This window comes from Amia ocellicauda, chromosome 15 (assembly GCF_036373705.1).
Source record: "Amia ocellicauda isolate fAmiCal2 chromosome 15, fAmiCal2.hap1, whole genome shotgun sequence".
Lineage (NCBI taxonomy): Eukaryota > Metazoa > Chordata > Actinopteri > Amiiformes > Amiidae > Amia > Amia ocellicauda.
Window position 1 is genome coordinate 5006305 of NC_089864.1, and position 18922 is coordinate 5025226.

At 45.6% G+C, this 18922-nt stretch overlaps 3 protein-coding genes across 5 annotated transcripts; 1 reads left to right on the forward strand and 2 right to left on the reverse strand.

Annotated features, from left to right (window-relative positions):
* Positions 1-1777: 1777 nt before the first annotated feature.
* On the reverse strand, positions 1778-5447 carry LOC136771578 (nuclease-like). The gene is made up of 3 exons (XM_066723974.1): positions 5366-5447; positions 3384-4234; positions 1778-2638 (listed from the first exon to the last, which is right to left on the reverse strand). Exons 2-3 carry the CDS (start codon positions 3573-3575, stop codon positions 2015-2017), a joined length of 816 nt encoding a protein of 271 aa, XP_066580071.1. The 5' UTR covers positions 3576-4234; positions 5366-5447; the 3' UTR covers positions 1778-2014.
* Positions 5436-13342, forward strand: sypl1 (synaptophysin-like 1). 3 transcript variants are annotated; one of them, XM_066723976.1, is made up of 6 exons: positions 5436-5599; positions 5992-6063; positions 8809-8927; positions 10734-10938; positions 11465-11653; positions 12226-13342. In XM_066723976.1, the coding sequence occupies exons 2-6, from the start codon at positions 5995-5997 to the stop codon at positions 12361-12363; spliced, it is 720 nt and encodes a 239-aa protein (XP_066580073.1). In that variant the 5' UTR covers positions 5436-5599; positions 5992-5994; the 3' UTR covers positions 12364-13342. The 3 variants fall into 3 exon arrangements, with proteins under 3 accessions (XP_066580073.1, XP_066580075.1, XP_066580074.1); XM_066723978.1 differs by lacking the exon at positions 5436-5599 and adding an exon at positions 5748-5897; XM_066723977.1 differs by lacking the exon at positions 5436-5599 and adding an exon at positions 5764-5901.
* Positions 13343-16520: 3178 nt separating this feature from the next.
* LOC136711060 (cadherin-related family member 3-like) lies at positions 16521-18641 on the reverse strand. The gene is made up of 4 exons (XM_066687032.1): positions 18624-18641; positions 18162-18333; positions 17806-18053; positions 16521-16793 (listed from the first exon to the last, which is right to left on the reverse strand). Exons 1-4 carry the CDS (start codon positions 18639-18641, stop codon positions 16521-16523), a joined length of 711 nt encoding a protein of 236 aa, XP_066543129.1.
* Between the last annotated feature and the right edge of the window lie 281 nt (positions 18642-18922).

An 18922-nucleotide genomic window follows, 5' to 3' on the forward strand; every position in this document is an offset into this window, starting at 1 on the left:
ATTTGGGAACATTCAAATATAGACTGGATAGGATCCTTGATCATTTAGTTATTAATGGACACCAAACGAGCACGATGGGGCGAATGGCCTCCTCTCCATTGGACACTTTCTTATGTTCTTATGTTTCTTATGTAAACACCACAATGCCAATGAAGGTGCTTTTAGACATTCTTTAATATATTAACACACCATTGGATGCACACGCTATCACTACACTATTCATAAAAAACAAAACAATAAAACAGTTCCAATATGAATCAGGAGTTTATTCCGACTCTTCTATTATTAGCTGTATTTCAGTAATTATGTGCATATGGACTTACACTGTTACCTTCTGAACATGCAGGTAGCTCAGTGAGAATATACACTCACCTAAAGGATTATTAGGAACCAACCTTGAGGCGGATGGGCTACAACAGCAGAAGACCCCACCGGGTACCACTCATCTCCACTACAAATAGGAAAAAGAGGCTACAATTTGCACAAGCTCACTAAAATTGGACAGTTGAAGACTGGAAAAATGTTGCCTGGTCTGATGAGTCTCGATTTCTGTTGAGACATTCAGATGGTAGAGTCAGAATTTGGCGTAAACAGAATGAGAACATGGATCCATCATGCCTTGTTACCACTGTGCAGGCTGGTGGTGGTGGTGTAATGATGTGGGGGATGTTTTCTTGGCACACTTTAGGCCCCTTAGTGCCAATTGGGCATCGTTTAAATGCCACGGCCTACCTGAGCATTGTTTCTGACCATGTCCATCCCTTTATGACCACCATGTACCCATCCTCTGATGGCTACTTCCAGCAGGATAATGCACCATGTCACAAAGGTCGAATCATTTCAAATTGGTTTCTTGAACATGACAATGAGTTCACTGTACTAAACTGGCCCCCACAGTCACCAGATCTCAACCCAATAGAGCATCTTTGGGATGTGGTGGAACGGGAGCTTCGTGCCCTGGATGTGCATCCCACGAATCTCCATCAACTGCAAGATGCTATCCTATCAATATGGGCCAACATTTCTAAAGAATGCTTTCAGCACCTTGTTGAATCAATGCCACGTAGAATTAAGGCAGTTCTGAAGGCGAAAGGGGGTCAAACACAGTATTAGTATGGTGTTCCTAATAATCCTTTAGGTGAGTGTATATGAATTTAAGATTAAACAGCCATACGGATTAGCTTGTAAACGTAAAGACGTGTCATTGCATCCCTCTACTATTACTTGGATGCTAGATTGTTTGCTATATACTGTATATAGACCCTGTTTTGTTAGGTTGCCTAATCAGGTCTCGGGGTTCTTCCACTGGGGCCCCACAGGGGACCGTGCTGTTTATCCTTAGGGAGTCGAGGTCTTTTCATGTCTGCAATAAAATGTTGTGCATTGTACAGTGTCATGGCTAGTGTCTTGCTGTATGTGCTGTGAGGAGATGTTAATAAGATGCTAACAGGCTTAATACATTAATTGGGGGGGTATGTGTTTGTGTTTTATGTTTATGAGTTATATGTACTTGTTTACATGTGTATGTTTTAGTGATCTTATGCTATGATTGACACATTAATTTGCCAGTGGGGTTAATACATTTCAATTTATCTATCAATCTATCTATGATAATGTTGATAATCTATAGCCTATGTACTTCTGTGCCAGGCCTCTGTATACAACCTATATAACATCCAGGGTTAAAACAGTCACAATATCACAGCACTGTTTTTTGGGGGACACAATTTCACACAAAAAGGACACAATTTGAATGAATCTTATGTTTATTTATTGAAGCACATCAGCCAAACCCTTCGAACAGACGTAACAAATCAGCAGCAGTTCTCAACAGGGGATGTATTTTTTGCACTTTCAGAAGAATAGCCTTTTTTTATGGTTTGAACCACTTGTCCAATAACCCCAGTAACCCTACACTCTAGCTCGATCTCTGCAAAAGCTCCTAACACTGTCAGCACATTCAAACCCAGCACACATTAAAATGAAAAGCATGCATTCAGCCGCACACTCCCTATCAGCCTGGCTGGCAGTCACGGTGAAATATCTGCACCTCGCTGTTAAACCTTTGACTCAGCTGGGTTTGAAGCTCTTGCAGAGATATCAGATTGACGGCGTAATGCCTGTTCAGTTCAGATGATTGGGGATTGACGGGGACCAGGTCGCCCGCAGCCTCGTTCCGCCCCAGTGCTGCAAAAGCCGGGAAGGGGAAGCTGCCTTTGAGTGCGACATTGTTGTCCTTGTGTTTGGTACAGCAGTAGGCCGACCACATGTACTCAGGGATGGCCACTCGGTTGTTGTTGTTGTTGTCCTTGATCCACTTCTCCTGCTGGTACGGAAGGACCCCGGTCACGATGAAGGCATCTCCCGTGCAGAAGCGGCTCAGGGTGTGGTTGACCAGGTGTTCGTAGACATTCCAGGACTCCCTGTTGGAGTGCTCAGTCTGGGGCACGATGTTGGTGAGCGTGAAGGTGGCTGTCTTGTCTTCCAGAGTAGACTGGTGCATCACGGGGTTCAGGTGACCCTTGGTGTAGTCCGAGTTGCTGTAGTCTCGTTTGATGGATTGGTTCACCTTGATCTCCTCCAAGTTGTCACAGGACGTGAAGGGCGTCATCTCCGGGTCATTATTCTGGTCCACCAGCTGGGAAAGGAGACCGACAGGAGAGTCAGTGGTGACTGAGGGGGCCACACAGAGCAATGAGCGGGGAACTGAGAGCAGAAAGGGCCTGGGAATGGGGTCTCTGTCTCATTTTTCTTAGTAGTGAAATTAACTCAAAACACTATATATATTAACAATATCAAATATACTAAATTAATCAACTAATAACATTTATTTAAATGAAGGGTGTGAATACTTTGTTACAACTACAGTATGTGTGTGTATCAATTACTTAATATTGTTTGTTTATATTGACACATATCTTTATCCAAAACATCTTCCAATGTTAGAGTAACCTAAATAACACTGAATACAAAAAGTAAATACAAGAGAAGCAAATCTGACAAGACGTGTTTATATATATATATATATAACATAAGAAAAGCAAAAAGACTATAAAATACCTTTATCACGAATGGACACAACACCTTAATAACAGCAACAAACCATATTCGCCTACTAACCCAGCTCGATATCAGCATCACTGTTAACAATTCCCACTCTGGTGAACTGGGGTAAATTGTCCTCAGAAGCTCTACTGAATTATATGAGATGGGAATCAAGCGTTTACACTTTCATGTAAACTCAATTCATGTAACTTGAATCTGAGGGTTATAAACTCTGAACAATATTTATAAAGCTAAATAAATCGACGAATAACATTGTTGCAAATGAAGGGCTGTGAATACTCCTCCACTGCAGATGTTTGATGCACAATAACACTGACCTGCGGTTCATACATCCAGGGCACCTTGGGGCTCTTGATGGGCCCGGATTGAAGATGTATGCGGAGAACAGCGGGGCGCGTCGGCTCCGGTCGTACAGGGAGGCGAACCGGTAGCGGTTCCTGTAGCTCTGGCAGATCGGGGTGCCGGACAGTCCCGCCGGAGGGACACCGGCGTAGAAAAACTTCTTGCATTTTTCAAAATCGCCCACCTCGGCTCTGATGAGCAGCGCGGCGCCCAGCAGCAGCAGCAGACAGCGGGGCCCCATGGTGTGCGCAGCCGGGGGCCAGGAGCCCGTCTTTATCAGCGGCGGCGGGGGTTTCACTTCCCCTGGGGGCCCTTCAGAGAATGAAACTGCCTGAAGACTGTAGCGTGATGATAAGAGTGTGTGTGTGTTTTCAGTTTTGACTCTATAGGAATTGTTAGGTACCACTCTTGTAGGTATCCGGCACTGTTGTATGCTGTTAAGAGTGTGTCTGTCCATGTCGGTCAGCTGTGCATTGAGGTAACCTTGAAGACTGAAAGGCGCTCTATAAATACGACATTTATTTGTTTGTGCAGTTTGCTTGCTTTGTCACCTTCTGGAGCTCCGCTTTTAATGATTGAAATTGAACTCCTCAAGCTGCACTTTTTTAAGGAAAACAAATCCCTGCACTGATGTTTCAGAACACGTGACTGCATGTCATGTTTTACTGCATTAACTACTACCTCGCCCTGGATTCATCAGACTGTGCTGTAAACCCGTCCTTGTGTAACATCTCGTCCGAGCGTCGCTGCAGCTGTCCTGGGGAATCCGCGCCTGCAGTTCTCAATGCGCCCAGCAGGTGGACACAGACGCCACGCATTCAGATTACTGGCAATTTAAAAAATACATTTATCAAACATTGACTTGACTGAAGTGGGTGGATAGTCACACTGTGCTGACAATACGCACAGTGAAATGGTTTCAGTGGACAAAACGCAAAACAAAATACAAAAGTAAGTACAATATATCAATACAAATGATTGACGCTGCAGTTTTCAGATGCCCTGCTTGTTGCAGCCTGTTGACATGAACTAAATTATATTAAAACAGGTGTCATGAGGTACAATATTGTTTAGAACTTCTAATTAAATTTCATTACAATTAAATCACAGTACATGCAGTACAGTATAATGATGTCTATAGAAATACTGAGGCCACCTGCTGGATTAAGAGCCCTGGGGACAGAGACAGGGAACTGGGTCTGTCTCCTGTCCAGAGAAGAGACAGGGAACTGGGTCTGTCTCCTGTCCAGAAAGCAGAGCAGGGAACTGGGTCTGTCTCCTGTCCATATAAGAGACAGGGAACTGGGTCTGTCTCCAGTCCAGAGAAGAGACAGGTAACTGGGTCTGTCTCCTGTCCAGAGAAGAGACAGGGAACTGGGTCTGTCTCCTATCCAGAAAGCAGAGCAGGGAACTGGGTCTGTCTCCTGTCCATATAAGAGACAGGTAACTGGGTCTGTCTCCTGTCCAGAGAAGAGACAGGGAACTGGGTCTGTCTCCTATCCAGAAAGCAGAGCAGGGAACTGGGTCTGTCTCCTGTCCATATAAGAGACAGGGAACTGGGTCTGTCTCCAGTCCAGAGAAGAGACAGGGAACTGGGTCTGTCTCCTGTCCAGCGCCTGTCTAGGGGTTAGATGGCACTCTCAACACTGTAGCAGCCCAGCCAAGTGATAAAAACAGGCTTCATGTCTGAATTCTGATTGAGGAACTTACAGGAATGCACTATTACAGATATAATACTGCCTAAAGAAATGATAAACTAGCAATCACAATGGCAGAAATGGTCAGTCACTGTTTTATAATAAGAAAAATTAATAAATAAGTATGGCTGTTGCTCTTCTTATTATTATTATACAATAATGCAATTATATGATTACTAATATTATGATGCAGTATAACAATAGGGTGAGCACAGCCTGGTTATTGTGCTGCTCATGAGACATGCAGTAAAGCCTCTTACAAGTGTGGCAGCAGCAGGAAGGGTCTGCAGCTCAAATCCCCGGGAACTCGCGCGTTGTGAAGTCAGATGATCCAAGTTACTCTTTGATGAAGGAAAAAGCGCAGAGGATCTTGGAGAGCAAGGAGGAGGACCGAGCACCGAAAAAGGACCGAAAAAAGGGTCTGCACGCCCGTGTGAAGAGCAGACCCCGCTGTGTTTGTATTGCAGGACCGGGCAGGACTCGCCGCTGCGGAGGTATTGCGTTTCCACAGTGCAGTTACGATGTCGGATTAACGCAAGAGTCGTGGTTTTCGATGCATTTAATCCAGTCGTGGCGTGGGGTGGTGCGGGAGCGCAGGTCTGACAGGGATTAGTCGGTTAACGTCCTGCTGAGTCGTACGGGACACAGTGCGGGTTTGGGGGGTTTCGCGTCCAGATCCAGGCGACGTCCCGGCTGTCCGGGGGCATCTGTGACCCCAGTGCCGCGCAGGGGCCGGGCAGGGCGGCTCAGGTATTTGGAGAAGAAAAACAGGAGGGGCAGCGACTTCAGCGAGTGTGTGGGTTTGATCTATTCACCCGACTAGTGTGTTTTTGCGTGTCGTCTTTAAATTCAATTATTATTTATGCTTTGAACTTTCATTTTGCAGAAGATGACGGCGCTGCGCTTAAACCTCAGTCCCCTCAAAGAGCCGCTGGGCTTCATCCGGCTCCTGGAGTGGGTGAGTCTCTGTTTCCGAGCCCCGAGCTCCGAGTCTGCTGGCCCGCTGACGACACCGGTGGGCCGCGAAATCCAGCCCGGGGATGCCAGGCCCGGCCCGGTGGCGCGCCGGTACCGTGACTCGGTGGCAGGGCTGCCAGATTGGGTGGCTCGCCCTCACATTTGGGGGGATTGTTAAGTGCACACGGGGAAACTGGTGGCAAAAATGGTGTATATTGGGGGGATAGGTTTTTGTGTCTCTGTGGGTGGGTGGGTGTGCCAGATTGAAATGGGGGATTTCATGTTCTGGTTATAGATATTATACAGGCGATTCAGTACCGCTCGACAGACCAGCAGCCTCCTCCCCCCGTATTGTAACAATATAAAACCAGGCTTCACTACAAACAAATGTTTTTATAAAGGTGTGTGTGAGGGGGATGTGTGATATGGGGGGTTTAGGGGCAGTTTGGGGGTCATTAAGCAGAGGAGCTGCGGTGTCTGAGTGATGGGTCCAGTCTGACAGCAGGGAGAGAGGCACCGTGATTCATCCTGACCACTCTCCCTCCCTCTCTCCCTCCATCCCTCCCCCTCCATCCCTCTCTCTCTCTCCCTCCATCCCTCTCTCTCTCCCTCCCTCTCCCTCCCCCTCCATCTCCCTCTCTCCCTCTCTCTCTCTCTCTCTCTCTCTCTCCCTCTCCCTCTCTCTCTCTCTCTCCCTCCCTCCCCCTCCATCCCTCTCTCTCTCTCTCCCTCCCTCCCTCTCTCTCTCTCCCTCCCTCTCTCTCTCTCTCTCCCTCTCTCTCTGGCGCAGATGTCTTCGAGTTGTTGTAAAACGCATCACGAGTTGGGGCGGTTATTATGTTGCTGATGAAGTCGTGTTGCAACACAGCTGACTCATTTTTCCTCTTATTTGTATCCAGTGGCTTCTGCAGCCTGGCAGTCAACTCTTTCACTTGCACTATTTCATTTGTATCCAGGGTGGTACCTAAGTAACATGAATCTAGCATTGCATTTTCGGATGTTGTCTGTGCAATTTATATATCCAGGCCGTAACGTTTATTCCCTCACTGAGCTCTCTCTTATGCACAACTGCATGCATATTGGGAAAGTTTGTGGCTTGCTCAGTATTTGCTAATACATTTTCCGCCTACATCGTTAACAACAAACGTTTTTTATGAGGATCAACACGTTGGACAAAACCAATACCAACTAATGTAATGAACATAACATAATTAGCCTAAATTTGTACCTTAGAAATGCTAACATGATTCGTAACCTAATTAGTTACTGCTAGCCTATTCTATATAAACTCATTTCCTTGGGATACCAAAGCTGCAAACTTGCTCAACTTGATGTTTTAAAAAGTAAATATAATATTTAAAACATTACCTTTTAGTAACCAGCCCACTATAATACAGAGGCAAAGTGCATTTGTAATCCAGCTATGAAAAACAACTGCCGTTCAATCTTAAATGCATATCTAGTTTGTATGTGTGTAAGATCTCAGCAGTAGATGAAAGGCTTAGTTAGTAAGTTAGGGGTTTTAATAGCCAGTGACAATCTGATTTCACAGTTACATTAATTGTGTTTCCCCCGTCATTTCTATCCATGGGGTCTTTTTAGGCATGTTTGTATTCTTTTTTGTCCGTAATGCGAATTTAAGACGAGAGGGGGGAATCAATTCCACCCAGTGATTATTCATTTTATATAAATAGTTTGCATATCAGGCTAATTACTATTGCCATATAATACTGCAGCTGTGATGTGTTCAGATTGATCTAAAAGGTGGAACTTTTCTGGAACAAAAAAACGAATTTAGTTATTTGTATTCCTATTTTGAATTGCATGCTCTTGTGCCTCTGTTTATAATGCATAACTAAAGAAAACACATCTAGAAAGGGACCATACATGGTCTGTAACCATACTACAGACTGGATGTGTGTCTTGTTGTCCTGGTATTCCCAGAGGCTCGCACACTAGTTGCTCCAGTGTGGTTTCGCTTCATATCTGGTGCGTCTGCTTTTAACTCTCAAGATGAGCTCGAGCGCCCATGACAAGGTGTGGCTTTACACCACCAGGCACGTCACAAGATTGCTATGAATGTGTGTCTCTACTTACTGTATTTTATTGGATTTTTCTACATGTGAGTGTTATTTTGTATTGTACGATAAACCAAAAATTTGGGTTTGCAAACCCTGATTAATTTGTGTATTTGTTTTCGTTTTTTTGGACTGCCTGTTGGGCTCATGACTCATAGATCAGAGGCCGGAGATGGTGGCCAGAGCCATGTTTGCTTATTGAGATTGTCCCATTTATGCACTCCCAAAAAAGGGATAAATAATAATAATACATTCAGCGTTTGCACACTGATTTCTAAAATTGTGATGATGCCACATTCTCTGCCCTTTTTTAGTTAAAGTTAAGCCTAGACCAGAATTAAACCCACCCGGAAATCATAAATTACAAACTTGTCCCCGAACGCGGTTTAATTTCCTGTCAGAAGTCACTTTCTACTGTTTATAAATAAAAACACCACAGGATACAAGTTTTGTAATTTACGGTCTGCGGTGAGTGGGAAATTGTGCTTTGCTCTGGGCCTGAGTGTCTGTTTATGTATCTGAAAATAAATAAATAATAATGTAATATACAGATTTATACTGGCCGTTAACTAATTTTATAGTGATCTTTAGCCTTTTGCTCTGCCGTGCACATTACATACATATTCCTTTCACTGTTTCTGATAATACTTGATCTTCCTGTTTTGCAGATCTTCTCCATTTTTGCCTTTGCTACCTGCGGAGGCTACAGTGGGAAAAACATAGTGTCTCTCTTCTGCAAGGATGGCGGAAATGAAACCTTGAACTTCAGTTTTTCCTACCCCTTCAAGTAAGTGACAGCAGTGTCTGAGAGCTATTCAGTGTGTATGTAAAGAGAAATATGTTAATTGAACCTGGGCCTTGATAGAAAAATCAGATAAGGCTAAATCAAGGTGGCACTGAGAACCCAAGTGGACCCAAGTTGAGGTGGCACCCCAGCCCTAGTTGTCATTGTTAGGAGTCATGTAAACAGCTCAGTCGTGTATATATAGATCTATGTACAGTGAAGGAAAAAAGTATTTGATCTCCTGCTGATTTTGTACGTTTGCCCACTGACAAAGAAATGATCGGTCTATAATTTTAATGGTAGGTGTATTTTAACAGTGAGAGACAGAATAACAACAATAAAATCCAGAAAAACGCATTTCAGAAAAGTTATAAATTGATTTGCATGTTAATGAGGGAAATAAGTATTTGACCCCTTCGACTTAGTACTTGGTGGCAAAACCCTTGTTGGCAATCACAGAGGTCAGACGTTTCTTGTAGTTGGCCACCAGGTTTGCACACATCTCAGGAGGGATTTTGTCCCACTGCTCTTTGCAGATCCTCTCCAAGTCATTAATGTTTCGAGGCTGACGTTTGGCAACTCGAACCTTCAGCTCCCTCCACAGATTTTCTATGGGATTAAGGTCTGGAGACTGGCTAGGCCACGCCAGGACATTAATGTGCTTCTTCTTGAGCCACTCCTTTGTTGCCTTGGCTGTGTGTTTTGGGTCATTGTCATGCTGGAATACCCATCCATGACCCATTTTCAATGCCCTGGCTGAGGGAAGGAGGTTCTCACCCAAGATTTGACGGTACATGGCCCCGTCCATCGTCCCTTTGATGCGGTGCAGTTGTCCTGTCCCCTTAGCAGAAAAACACCCCCAAAGCATAATGTTTCCACCTCCATGTTTGACAGTGGGGATGGTGTTCTTGGGGTCATTCCTCCTCCTCCAAACACGGTGAGTTGAGATGATACCAAAATCAAGCTCTTTGGTATCATCTGACCACAAAACTTTCACCCAGTTCTCCTCTGAATCATTCAGATGTTCATTGGCAAACTTCAGACGGGCCTGTACATGTGCTTTCTTGAGCAGGGGGACCTTGCAGGTGCTGCAGGATTTCAGTCCTTCACGGCATAGTGTGTTACCAATTGTTTTCTTGGTGACTATGGTCCCAGCTGCCTTGAGATCATTAACAAGATCCTCCTGTGTAGTTCTGGGCTGATTCCTCAACGTTCTCATGATCATTGAAACTCCACGAGGTGAGATCTTGCATGGAGCCCCAGACCGAGGGAGACTGACAGTTATTTTGTGTTTCTTCCATTTGCGAATAATCGCACCAACTGTTGTCACCTTCTCACCAAGCTGCTTGGCGATGGTCTTGTAGCCCATTCCAGCCTTGTGTAGGTCTACAATCTTGTCCCTGACATCCTTGGACAGCTCTTTGGTCTTGGCCATGGTGGAGAGTTTGGAATCTGATTGATTGATTGCTTCTGTGGACAGGTGTCTTTTATACAGGTAACGATCTGAGATTAGGAGCACTCCGTTTAAGAGAGTCTCAGCTCGTTACCTGTATAAAAGACACCTGGGAGCCAGAAATCTTGCTGATTGATAGGGGATCAAATACTTATTTCCCTCATTAACATGCAAATCAATTTATAACTTTTTTGAAATGCGTTTTTCTGGATTTTTTGTTGTTATTCTGTCTCTCACTGTTAAAATACACCTACCATTAAAATTATAGACTGATAATTTCTTTGTCAGTGGACAAACGTACAAAATCAGCAGGGGATCAAATACTTTTTTTCCTCACTGTACTTCTGTCTTTGCAGGCTGAGCCAGGTGTTGCTGGTGGCGAACAACTCTGCGTACTGTAACCACACTGTCCCGGAGACGCACCTGGTGGGCGACGCCTCCTCCTCGGCCGAGTTCTTTGTTGCCATCTCGGTTCTCGCGTTCCTCTACTCCATGGCTACCTTGGTCATATATCTGGGGTACATGCACATCTACAGGGACTCCAACTTTGGGCCGGTGGCTGTAAGTAGCAGGATGACTGCGTTTTTTATCTTTTTTTACGAAAACCTCCGGTTGGGTTCTGCGATGATACTGCTCTTGTCTCTGTTTCTCAGGGTATGATATTTTGTTCACAAACATCGATAAATCTCGGTTCTGTCCTAGTTTGACACTTTTAAGACGTTTTCCCACCTTATAATTAGTCTATTGTGCTTCTTTCCGGTTTGAATCCCACGATTCTGTCCACCCACTGTACAGTCTGTATGTAACCCTGAACCACAAACGCATCCTGAATGTAAACTAACATGCTAACTGTGCTTTTGGTGCTTCTCTCCCTGCTGCAAGAGCTAAGGAGCGGTAAGTTCAAATTGATATTGTAGAGACTATATATTTTGGTATTTATGCATGTATATGACAAGCATCTATCGTGCTTGAGTTACCAGCTTGTCTGGGATGAAATAGTATTTTTATTGATCCCGTAAAGTAGAAACCGCAGCAGTCTGAGGTGTTAAACATGCTAAGGTGTCTTGTACTCCCTGTCTCACCGCAGGACTTCCTGCTCACGTCCACCTTTGCCGTCCTCTGGCTCGTGTGCTCCTCGGCCTGGGCCCGCGGCCTGCACAACGTCAAGTACGCCACCAACTCCGAGGGCATCGCGGCCACCCTCTCGCTGTGCGGGGGGGACGCCTCCTGCCTCGTCACGGACCACGCTAGTATGCGGAGCCTGAATGTGTCTGTGGTGAGTAGCGGAGGGGAATTGTCTGTTTTTGGGGGCGTGGGGAAGGGTTTAAATGTGCTCTGTCACTTCACATTAATCTGTGTGAAGTTCCAGGCTTAGTGACCTAATACTGTACTGCCTACTGACACGGTGTGGCCTGTGAAACATCAGGTTAGGTCCCCACTGTGCTGGCCAGTTTAGGAAAGTCTCCGGCCCCTTCCAGTCACTAGGGGGCAGCACCCTCTGAGTCAGTCGGCAGAAATGCATGTGAAATTCACCTTAGAAGGAGGAAACCATGTCTTCATCAAATGACAAACTAGTTGTCCAAACCTCTTTACTTCAACATAATTGAAGTGAAAATGATTAAGTACTTTCCTGGATTAATTTTTTTGAGAGAGAGAGACGGAGATGGAGACGGAGAGAGACAGACAGAGACAGAGAGAGACGGAGACGGGGAGAGACAGAGAGAGAGAGACAGACAGATGTAGAGAGAGAGAGAGACGTAGATGGAGATGGAGAGTCCAGCTTTATTTTTGTGAGACCTCTGTCCCTGTGTGTGTTGCGCGGCGGTGATCAGTAATTCTGCTCTGCAGGTGTTCGGCTTCCTCAACATGATCCTGTGGGCCGGCAATGCCTGGTTCCTGTACAAGGAGACGAGCTGGCACAAGCCCCCCGGGCCCAACGCTGCACAGCCCAGCGCGGTCCGGACGCCCCCCGGGGCCGGGATATAACCCCGAGGACACGGCACAGGCTCAGTGCGGCGCTGCAGCCTCCTCGGCCCAGAGCAGCCTGCGGAGCGGCTCTCGGCCACGCGGGCGGTGCGGACTGAGCCCGGCCGGTACCACTGCGCGGGCCCTGGAGGAAGGCTTTGCTGTTAATTCCTAGTACCCTGCCTGCCTGCGTCCCTTAACCATGGCAAACGAAAGGAAGCCCACGCTTCCAGTTGCAGAAGTCGCGTTTTGATGATGTGATGCGTTCGTTCCTGCGCTTTGCAGGAGCCCTTCTGTTCTTTAAGATATGAATCACTCTCTAGTTCACCTTCTCACTTTTCCCCTGATGAAGACAGTGTTATTATTGTTGTTATTATTTTAATTTTGTTGAAGGCTTTTAAAAAAACACCAACACAAGCATTGTCTTTCACGAGAATCGAAGTTGACTATTATTATTATTATTATTACTACAGTATGCATCCTTGTGTTTGTTTCCAATGGCACCATACCTATACTTGACTTTTTATTTTTCGAATTCGTATCTTTAAAAGTGCATGTTTTAAATTGACTTAAACTGTCGTATTTTGTACATTTTGTTAGCGGTTTTGAGCTTGAAGAGACCTGAACACAATGACTAAAGCATAACAATCAGTCCTGCAGAGTGAAAGCCAACATCGTACACCATCGAATATAAGTAGGATTCATCGGTTGCTAATTTAAAGACTCGGAGGTATAAAAACATGTAATGGAGACCCACCAAAATGATTCATTTCTGTTTTTATGATTTGGTTCTGCCGTGTTTGTGTGGCTGGTGGCAGTAGCAGGTATGATTTTTGTATTTAGTTGTTTGAAGTCGCCAGCCTGTTTTTTACATTCCTGCTTTGTTTGCTGTTTTTACACTTGAAATGTTTGGATCATTAATCCACTTCTTTATATTGATTACGCTATCTTGTTTCTGAACTATTTCAAAATAATAAAAATAATTCGAATTTGGCATTCACCTTGTTCAGTTTGTGTGTGTGTGTAACTCCACAGGATGCTGGAGGGAGGCGTCTGAGGGTGCCGCGTTGTTTATGAGATTTCAAAGTCCCAATCTAAGCCCGGTTAAAAAAGTGCATTGTTCTCTCTCTCTGGCTCTACGTCACACGCTCTCCCCGTGTCTCGCAATCTACAAAGACCCGGAGCGCTAAGAGATGGATATGGGAACTCATGTTTTAATGGTGATGCTTTCGTGTAGATGTGAGTGCGTTTTGTTTCGCTTGCGGCGCTTGGCTCTCTCGTCCTGGGTCTCGAGAGTCCGATCAGGAAGCCGCTTGTGTACACGGCGGGCGGACTGTTTACATCTGCAGCTGCAGGAATGCGCTCACCCTGACACTTGCCAAGTTTCCAAAACACGGATTGAGAATTGAGTGGGGATCGGCTAGGTTACTTTAGAATCGGTGTGGCTAAGGAAATATTAAATAGATGGAATAGTGTTGAGACTTCAGGGTGCCGAGACACCGGATGCTCGCAGGCAGAGTTTCCCACCTCAGTGGGGCAGGAAGCGAGGCTGGAAAGTCGGGACACCTGAGGGAGAGTGCGATGGACCGGTCAGGGCAGGGGGAAGTGGGGAGAGAAGGGGTGGAGCTTCATCCTGGGGCTTCTTCCCCTTTCGCTACCGTCAGGATGGCAGAAGAGTTGGGGAAATGGATTGCAGCTTTCCTCGCAGGAGCATCACCGCGGTGCACACACCCGAAGAGGCCAAAATCAGCCGTCCGACACTGACTGTGCGAATCCACTTCCTGTCGGGCTTTGTCCTCTGAATGGTCTCTTTGTTTTCGGCAGCTAAACTTGGATTTGCCATAGACGTTTCCCCCCCCCATCCCATGTTCTTTTCCTATCGAGAAAGCCCTTGCAAAATGCCTGGAGAGGTTTCATCTCCCAGAGACAGCGCCAGATAGAGCCTTTAGGAATGCGAATCTCACTGATATAATGTAGCTTTTGTTTCTATATTGATCTTGTGACCTGCCCTGGTTGTTTGTCTTTCTCGCCACGCTGGGAAACAAGCAGTACATTCTCTCGGGAGGGGGTGATTGTCGGTTTTCCTGCAACCTACAGCTTCCTAAGAGTGATATAATCTAAATTACAGGCTACCTAAAAAAACAACAATATAATACCCATAATTAGTCGTTACATTACTTGCTTTACACCTCCCCTGCGTAACACTGAAGCTTTAAATCACAGCGCACACGCATGACAAGCCATGTTCATATCTTGAAAAAAGTATTGCAAGAGGCCGAGTTCACCATCGCAGCGTTGTCCTCAAAAGCACTGCTCTGTCATCGCAGGAATGTTAGCAGGGAAGCGCAGCTCAGCTTTGTGTTGACTGCTGTGTGACTCTCGACCCTGGAGACTGTGCCTTGACTGGGGGGCAGGAATCTTCTAGACTCTGGCTACTGACTCGTCCGGGTTGCAGGTCGTGTTTCGGACTGATATCTCCACAGTGTTGTTTGAAGGCCTCGGTCTGTAGGCGTTCTTTACTGTTCCATCGCAGGATCTATCGGCTTCATCTGCATTAATAGTTTGTGTGATCAGTTTTCTCGGCCAATGAACTCTGTCTCTCTGCTTTTTCAGGCATGGACCACTTGTCAAGGGCTCAGCGTCCTGTGGGTTACACCATGCGCCTCTCAATTAGCCACTGATTAACACCTGGAAATGACAAGGGAGCGACTTTACCTCACGATCTGGAATCAGAGGACACTGCATCATTTCCCAGGCCTAGAGAAGGCCGCTTAGGCTTTCTGGCTCTGGGGACAACCTTTTCTAGTGACACAAGTCTGTCTTCTCATTGATTACGGTGCTACCGCCAGCTGCCATTAAAAAAAACAGGCTTCCACCGCATCCAAAAGGCGGCAGTGCCAACCAGCTGTATCGTTGCATTATGTCCGCGGCTGATATTCCCAGGCCTGTCTCTGGCCTCCACATGGTACACTTGCATCCCCTCAGGACAAAACACATTCCCTCCCTCACTTAATAAACCTTAACAAGCGGCATACGTCTGTTTGCAGCCTTGGCACGGGCTCAGAAAGTGATTTTTTGGCACCATTTAGGGAAAGCAGATCCAGCAGTCAATGGCAGGGAGGCATTATCAGTGATCTGATTCTGGCAGCCATCAGCATTGAGAAGATAAACACCTTAATGCTCAAATGTCATCTCTAGAAAGAACAGTGATTCTGTATAAACACCACTCAGTGCGTCCCACTTGCCATAGACACATTGATGTCCTCAATTACTCAACAGTGAGGGGGTAATATGAGGAGGTTGTGAGAAAGTCTGGCTAAGACAGAAAACAAACCCGGCAGAAACTGCTTAGCTGTGCCAATCTCTCCAGCGCCTTTTACATTTCCATCCACAGGGGGCATCAATGTGAAGACAAGCTTTCCCTCAAAAAAGTTGTAGTCAAAGAAAATGTTGTTGTGGTTTAAATTCTGATATTATTTTTATCTATCTATCTATCTATCTATCTATCTATATATATATATATATATATATATACACACATGACTGCTGTCAAACAAATGACAAGCCGAGCGGCCGGATACTGCTGCTATCTTGGTCACACCTGAATCTGCAGCCAGTCAGACTAATATCTGGGTCACATGGCTCATATGGTTGCTGGGTTTATATAAACACTTTCTGCAGCAAGGTATTGAACACACATTCAAACTTCAGTGTGTGCTGAGATATATTTAAAGGACACGCAGTCGGGCCCAGGTGTCTCTGTGACCTGTGAGTGAGAAAGGGTCAATTGAAATCAATTTGTGCTTAATTTCCCTTCACTTCCATGTAGAAATTCAATACAAAGCAATGTGAAGGACACAGCTACCACTGAAAAAACTGACATAGAAACGTTTATTTAGCAGGATTCCTCCAAAAAAATATTCCCTTAGCTATATCAGAACTCTAACTATACCAGAACTCAATACTAACGATAATAATAATACCATTGTTCATTCTGCCGGAACATCTGTGCATTAGGATGTTTTATTATTGACATGATTTGTGGGCGGTCTTTGGTTTACAGCTGGGCTCAAGCAACACGTGTGGGGTAGCATTTCAGTGAAATATGTGGGTTATAAGGTTATAAGGTTATAAGACCCCAATAGACATATACAGCAGAGGATAAATCAGAGCTGATTTCAGCCCAGGCTCACTTCACCAAGGGAACGAGGAACCGGCCCAGTGGACGAGGAAAAGTGGTAAGTGGTCTGAAGAGGGATGCTCCTCGGCCGGCCGTGCAGAGCGTCTCCGGGCTCTGGTCTAGGCTTCAGCTGGGAGGAGCAGCACCGCAGTTTGACAACCCAGATCAGGAGACCCAGTGAAATCAACGTGCCCACAACTGGCACAAAGAATATATACCAGGCCTTGGAGGAGTAAGTGTCCACCTTTTGTGTCACATAGACGACCTTCTCCTGAAAATAAAGGAAAGCTTTTTAAGAGAGAGAAAAAAGAGACCATATATCTTTGCATAGAATGCAAGACAGTTGTGGAAAATAAGATCGGGGGTTGATTTATATGCGGTTTCACAAAAATGTACATTTTCCAGATGGCCGGATTACAAACAATAATCGCTCATTATACATAATAGCCATTAGTTACTTCGGTATTCATTCAAATTCAATTGTTTTGTAAACTAAAATATGAAAACACTGAAACATGAAACCATGCGCTGTACAAAAAGCCACAGCTCCTACAGGGTTTTGATTTATCCAGATAATTAACTGCTTAACTGAGCCAATTGTGGGTCTGTATTAGTCACAATGTCTCTGTGTGGTAGGTATCCAGTGACTGGTGATGGAGACAGAGCGGGGAACTCTGCAGGATTATCATCTCCGGGAACAGAGTTGTCACACGGAAACCAGAACCACTGGGATCAGATACAATCCGACTCGTATTGTAATCTGAGGCTTCGGATAGGGTGCCAAACCCAGGTGCGGAGATAAGGCAACGCCGGACAAACAAAGGGGCTAGGGCTGGCAAGAAGAACAAAGAAGGTCAGGCTAAATGTGTGGTCAGAAAGCAGGCAGGGGTCAGGCGATCTAATAAACAGACTGTAATGGGAAATCCAAGAAGAAAGGGTCATAGGAACAAGCTCAGGTCAGTAAACAAAGATCAGTATAAATAACAGGCTTGGGATTGCTACAGGGGTGTAAACAAAACTTTGCAAAGACTTGTGGGAGCAGAGCAGAATATATAGGGACATGAAGCGCAGGTGAGACTAGAAACAGGTGTGTGGAGCAAATTAGATAATAGGGCCGAAGAGGGGGACTGGTAATCTGGTGGTGACGGTAGGGAAATCATGGGGGAAATGTTACAGATACACCTGTGAAGCAGGTCCAGTATCTGCTTCTTAGTATTTCTTTATGAAAAGACATCATTATGAATGAAGTTGTGTCGGGTTGTGTACAGTACTGCTGGACTGACCTGTGTGGTGGTATGAATGGTCAGGCCTGGCTGGTAGACTCGCACATAGACGGTGACCGTGCCCGTCTGGACGAGCCCCTTGGGTCCTCTCCGGGCCTCGAGCAGGTTGTCGTCTATGATGTGCATGACGAGTTTGTACTCCCAGACCCGGTCCAGGCCGGAGGAGTAATCGAAGGGCATGCCGAGGATCAGCGCTGTGGTATCTGAGCCCTCGAGGGGCAAGAGCGTGAAGTGGTTGTTGACATTCCCTGTGATTGAAGATGGAAACACAGCTTTTTAGCAAATCACGCAGAACCTTCTAGAGAAACGCATGATGCTTAAATGTTTTACGTGTACCCGTCCCCCGGTGAACAAACCTGAGGAGATGACATAACGCAGGGCCGCGGGGGGCGAGTCCCTGTCTTGGCAGGTGAGTGTGAAGCCCTGCACAGCCGTCTGGATGGGCTGGCTCAGTGGGACCGCCAGGTGCTGGACGATGGGCGTGCAGTTGGGTTTCCCTACATTGGCCGGGAGGATGTTGACGGTCACCTGAAACAGCAATCGGGTCCAAGGGGATGTTTTGGGGAACTCATATTGACATATAACTCACACTTCTTAAAAGCAGGGGTGACTGGGCAACACAGCTTTGTGGAAATCAAGAGCAGTGGCTTCACATTGAGTGTGGGGGTCCACAGATTTGCTATTTAAGCCCTGCTATGTAATAAAAACGTAAAACATAGATTTTACATACTAAATTAATAGATCATGTAAATGTCAATTTATTTATCTCTCTATTGGCCAGTTCCATAGGATTTTCATGCATGATCATGTACATGTACATCATGTAGTGCCAACATTATTATTAACACATTTATTTTTAATCATCCACTACATGAATACTTCACATACACATATACACTTATGTAAAATAAATCTCTATTAAATGACTCATGTGAGAGGTGGTAGACATGACCCCTGCTCTCTCTGGGTCGTCCCAAACGCTCACCCTAACTGCTTTGATACTCACAGTTGTGTGGCACGAGAGCAGGGTCCCAATTGGCGTAATTTCCCTGGCGGTCACCGTGAAAACACACTGCTGGCTGACTTCATAGTCCGGCTGAGTGGTGACCTGTAGGTT

Coding starts and splice junctions, on each gene's coding strand:
- sypl1 (XM_066723976.1), top strand. CDS start 5,995: ATGACGGCGCTGCGCTTAAACCTCAGTCCCCTCAAAGAGCCGCTGGGC. Junction 8,928..10,733: donor AGTTTTTCCTACCCCTTCAA/GTAAGTGACAGC, acceptor CTGTCTTTGCAG/GCTGAGCCAGGTGTTGCTGG. Junction 11,654..12,225: donor GGAGCCTGAATGTGTCTGTG/GTGAGTAGCGGA, acceptor TCTGCTCTGCAG/GTGTTCGGCTTCCTCAACAT.
- LOC136771578 (XM_066723974.1), bottom strand. CDS start 3,575: ATGCAAGAAGTTTTTCTACGCCGGTGTCCCTCCGGCGGGACTGTCCGG. Junction 2,639..3,383: donor CCTGGATGTATGAACCGCAG/GTCAGTGTTATT, acceptor CTCCTTTCCCAG/CTGGTGGACCAGAATAATGA.
- LOC136711060 (XM_066687032.1), bottom strand. Junction 18,054..18,161: donor GCGTTATGTCATCTCCTCAG/GTTTGTTCACCG, acceptor CTTCAATCACAG/GGAATGTCAACAACCACTTC. Junction 16,794..17,805: donor CCATTCATACCACCACACAG/GTCAGTCCAGCA, acceptor CTTTATTTTCAG/GAGAAGGTCGTCTATGTGAC.